The sequence below is a fragment of the Notothenia coriiceps genome, unplaced genomic scaffold (genome assembly GCF_000735185.1).
Source record: "Notothenia coriiceps isolate Sejong01 unplaced genomic scaffold, NC01 NC01_scaffold00006199, whole genome shotgun sequence".
NCBI lineage: Eukaryota > Metazoa > Chordata > Actinopteri > Perciformes > Nototheniidae > Notothenia > Notothenia coriiceps.
The window spans coordinates 1-4,561 of NW_011338900.1; the positions used below are offsets into that span (position 1 = coordinate 1).

General features: G+C 43.4%; 1 protein-coding gene across 1 annotated transcript; it reads right to left on the reverse strand.

Annotated features, from left to right (window-relative positions):
• Positions 1-763: 763 nt before the first annotated feature.
• Positions 764-4,057, reverse strand: LOC104943554 (RNA-binding protein 42-like). Its single transcript, XM_010769006.1, has 8 exons — positions 3,726-4,057; positions 3,435-3,491; positions 2,612-2,741; positions 2,356-2,422; positions 1,732-1,794; positions 1,420-1,574; positions 1,129-1,299; positions 764-1,009 (listed from the first exon to the last, which is right to left on the reverse strand). Exons 2-8 carry the CDS (start codon positions 3,488-3,490, stop codon positions 779-781), a joined length of 873 nt encoding a protein of 290 aa, XP_010767308.1. The 5' UTR covers position 3,491; positions 3,726-4,057; the 3' UTR covers positions 764-778.
• Positions 4,058-4,561: the final 504 nt, after the last annotated feature.

A 4,561-nucleotide genomic window follows, 5' to 3' on the forward strand; every position in this document is an offset into this window, starting at 1 on the left:
GCTGCAATCAGCTGTGCACCCTCCCCGACTACACACCTGCTTTCCATCAAGCCATTTACAACGGCATATCAACGGAGGATCGTCAAGTATCAGCCGTATCTCGCGTCTCTCCTCCGGTACACAGCACCGTAGTGTGGAGTTGCATTAGGTAACGCGAGATACGGCGGATACTTGCGCATTAGTTTCTGTTATGGATCAGTATCAACAGTCCTGCCAGTAACGTTACTATATTATCAATACTACTTTAGTTATAGCCTAATATATGATTGCTAACTTTACAATGTTGTGATGTGACTGACGTTAGCTAACATTAACTGAAGCTAACGCCGGTCACTCACCAAGACAACTGCTCTGTTCTCCACTGGTTCTCCACACACCAAAGCTCCATTTCTCTCCGATGGCCGTTATTTTTTCTAATCCTTGGATGCTCCTGGTCTCTTGGACGCATAGCAGGCTCATAATTATAATCATATGCATTCGAATATATATTTTCAACCTCTTCTGTGTCAAAACTAGCATTGTGATCCATGTTTATTCATACGTTAAACCGGCCGCTCTCCCCCATGTTACGTCACACGCGGGAGGTCACGTGCGGAGGCTTTTTTATGCGGAAGTGAAAATGTCTTACTAAAACGACGCCAGATGTCGCTGTAGTGTATATTTCTGTATATGTTTGGGAAAATCTAGTGTATTCATCAATTTCCTACACATTTATTCACTGGTATCTCTAACTTGCAAGTTGCTCTTTAAATGTAACAGAGGTAAATATCTGATCATTTCAGTGAAGCAGGCACAGGAGAATTTCAGACTGTCCTAATGTAACTAGGGTAATAGGATTTATCAGGTGATACGGTACACAGAGGACTGTTTGTACCTCAGTGTGGGGGGGCTCGGGCTCAGGCATGCTGGGTCCGATAACCGTAATGCTGTCTTCACGGTCCTTCTTGTCCAGTAGACCGGCTGCCATCACTGCTGCCTGCTGCTCTGCAACCCGCGCTGCCAGCTCCTCCTGAAGCCCAGCAGGAAATGTCTTCTTTACAACACAGTAACACACAACCCCAACAAACAGACAACCAAGGCATAACAAATGTGGAATTATTTGTAAGATATCAATCAAAAAGCAGATACCATTCTGGCCTGTCTCTGAGCTCTGACATCAATCCTTTTCTGTGCAGCGGGGGTGGGTGGAGCAGAGTACACGGTGGGTGCCGCCTGGATAATTGATGGGGTAGGTTTGATGGGGGGCGGGGGTCCCTGTCTTATGGGCAGAGCCGACCCCATGGAGACCATATCACGGACCTGAGAGAGAAGGAGCAGACGCAAGATTTACAATTTCACCCCATGTGGAAAACAATAAGCAATGGTGTTGACCGAGAGAAACAGCACAGTGTCATTTGGGTTTATAGGAAGAGTTGAGACCTGAGGGGGGGCAGCCATGTGTTGGAGGGGCTGAGGAGCGCCCTGAGGTGATGGGCCCTGCATGGAAGGAGGCATCATCATGGGAGGAGGAGGAGGAGGCCGGGGCATAGGAGGTGCCATTGGAGGACCGCGCATCATCGGCATCCTCTGACCAACTGTCAACACAGGTAGAAGCAGAGGTTGATTCTTTGTCAACAACATCACAAACCCAAAGAGAGTTCCATGAAAGAAAGCATTTCCATATAGGTCTGATTTATTGATTATCCCCTAAAGATTACTTGGAACAATTCTCCTGAAAACTGCCAATCTTACCAGGTCTATGCAGGATATGAGGGACAAAGGCCGGTCTCAGCATGGGAGGACGCATCGGAGGGACTGGGACAGACAGGAGACACAGTGAGTGATGAACAAACATAGGAAATAGCAAATGTTTACATTTTAAAGAGGACATATTACGAAAATGCTCAGGTTCATATTTGTATTTTGTGTCTCTACTGTGATATGTCTCCATGCTCTAATGTTCAAAAAGCTCTTTATTTTTCTCATACTGCCTGTCTTTTCACCTTCTGTCTGAAACCAGAGCCCAGTCTGCTCTGATTGGTTAGCTGGCCGGCTCTGCTGTGATTGGTCAACCACTTAGAGATGTCCCACCCCTTAGCATAGCACTAACAATGTTTTGAAGTGCTAGCCAATAAAAGCACAAGTGTTACATAGTGATGTCACTATGTTAGAGAATTAAACAACGGAGTCTAATAGAGGCGTTTCAGGCGGCCTCTTTAATATTTATTGTGATTTGTAAAAAAAAAGATATTAGATTGTTAGGTTAATTGAACTCTTCGGCACACCCCTAACTTTAAATGATGATGAGCAGAGTACTTCCTACATTGTATGCTAATGCAAAAGCCTAGTTCAGGAATGTGGAGAGTTTATGTTCACCTGGACCGGCAAACACCGGGGGAGGACCAACAAAAGTAGCAGCTCTGGCATCTAATGTCTGCTGGACCTGAGAGAGTGAAGAGGGGGAGGGTCAGTAGACAAAATAATAGAATAATAATCTCAAGACATTGCCTCAATTAGTGGCTCTTTTTTCAGAGAGACTAAAAAGCCTTTTTGTTTCCAGGGATCTGTCACCTTACAGTGAGCAGGGTAGATAGGACATTACTATTCAGAATGATATTAGAAAAGTACAAACCTGACTGTAGGTGTTGGTCCCAATAATGGCTCGCATTACAGGGACAGAGAGAGCAACAGGTATTCCCTCCCCCATCACAGGGGGGCTCCCCGATACTGCCACCGGACCACCGAGGACCTCCTGCTCAAAACTAAAGCGAGACAGACAGTGTTAACATTGGTGAGAACACAGTCTTTTATAGGGTGCGCGACTAGTTAATTCCCTTCCGGGTGGAAGTAACATATTTTAAAAAACAACACACGAGCAAAAATTGAATTGCAGTCAAAGAAAAGCCAAGTGAAGTGGAGCCATAGAGTCAAACTGCAGAAAATACTACCAATGCTAGAGGCTAAACACACATTTGGTTCAATTATCAAGATTGTTGGCAATGAATTCCTTTTTGATTGACTTACAGACTAATGAATTTATCCTATTATTATTTGGCATCATCAAAATGATCATAGGATAAAGAGTTTGTTGGGTTAAAACCTGGCATCGAAGCGTCAGTGTTACTAATTGTTTTATACATACAACATATGCTTGAGGAAGGATACATCCTATCTGCCCCAGAGTGATCCCCTCCAATGCATTTCTTAGAATATGTGATCATTTAATCCTGTCATTTTCCAAAGTGACCTAATTGTATCAACTGGAACATCTGACGTCACCAAAACATCATCAGTACAACAGATACACACTTGGGGTGTGAGCCGGAGAAGGCTTATCATCTGGGTGTTAGGACCACCTGATGTTCACCTAGAATATAATTGCTGGTGTGCTAGGTAGAACTAGTATTAAACGTATGTGTTTTTGGAGAAGGGATCTTTGAAACGGTGGTACTCACAGAGCCATCTCAGCCTCCATCTCTTTCAGACGCTCCTCTCCCGACTTGAGCGCCATGCTGTGAGACGGAAACAAACAGAAAGCAGCCAAACAAAGTCTCAGTCAATGCTGTAACCGCTGAATACATAGATCAAATATGATCACTGCCAAACACCCCATTATTGTTAATAAGCCCACATAAACAGAAAGAGACCTTATAGATTGTAACGCACTTAAAAAAGGAGCAGTATTAGTTTGCACTGTGAATCATTATATCAATAATCACTTTAGGAACTTATTTACTAATACACACCTGTATAATGTAGACGCGTTTGGTGTGAACTGTTACCTCTTGCAGACTAAGCTTACTTAACACACTTTTAAGGCTGTTTAACTAAGCTAAGTGGAGTTAGCAACACACCAGAAGAAGCTAAGCTAAGTTAGCAGTGGAGCTAGCTCTGCTGAATCAACCAGCACACCAGTAATGGTAAGGCTTAGCACTGGGTGGTCAATATTACTAGGGCTGATAGTAAACCTACTGAACAAGAAGGGGAAAACATATTTAAATATAAAAATAAGTCTGCAGTAGCTGCTCTGCTTCTTCTTCTTCTTCTTCTGCTGCTTCTTCTTTGAGGTTTATTGACGGTTTGCCACTAACGATTAGATGCATCACCGCCACCTACTGTTCTGGAGGGGGGACCATTCTTCTTCTTTTTCTTCTTCTTCTTCTTCTTCTTCTTCTTCTTCTTCTTCTTCTTCTTCTTCTTCCTCTTCTTGTATTCAATATTGTGGAATTATAGCACTGTGTTTACATTGTTTTAAATTTTTCCAATCAATCCTGTACTCAAATACTTAATAATGGCCTTCCTGGTAGCTCTTACCCCCTCACCTTCTGTTCCCAGTATCCCCATCACATGTTGCAGTGTTATGTGTTCCACATTTTCTTTCACTCCACACCCCCTGCATTGTTCAACTTCGCTTTTTCCCATTATAAACATTGTGCCGTTTAATCCTGTATGATCCAGTCTGAGTCTAGTGATGGTGATCTCCTCCCGTCTGTTCCTTTCTGTACAGACCTTTATTATGACTGATTTATGTAGCTTGTGGTATCTCCTCCCTTTCTGATCTTCCTCCCACCTTTTCTGCCAT

Bases quoted from the DNA above. Each gene is read 5' to 3' on its own strand.
- LOC104943554 (XM_010769006.1), bottom strand. From the start codon at position 3,490: ATGGCGCTCAAGTCGGGAGAGGAGCGTCTGAAAGAGATGGAGGCTGAG. The intron at 2,742-3,434 runs GTGAGTACCACC...GTCTCGCTTTAG, and splicing joins ATGGAGGCTGAGATGGCTCT to TTTTGAGCAGGAGGTCCTCG. The intron at 1,010-1,128 runs GTATCTGCTTTT...GCTGGGCTTCAG, and splicing joins CTCAGAGACAGGCCAGAATG to GAGGAGCTGGCAGCGCGGGT.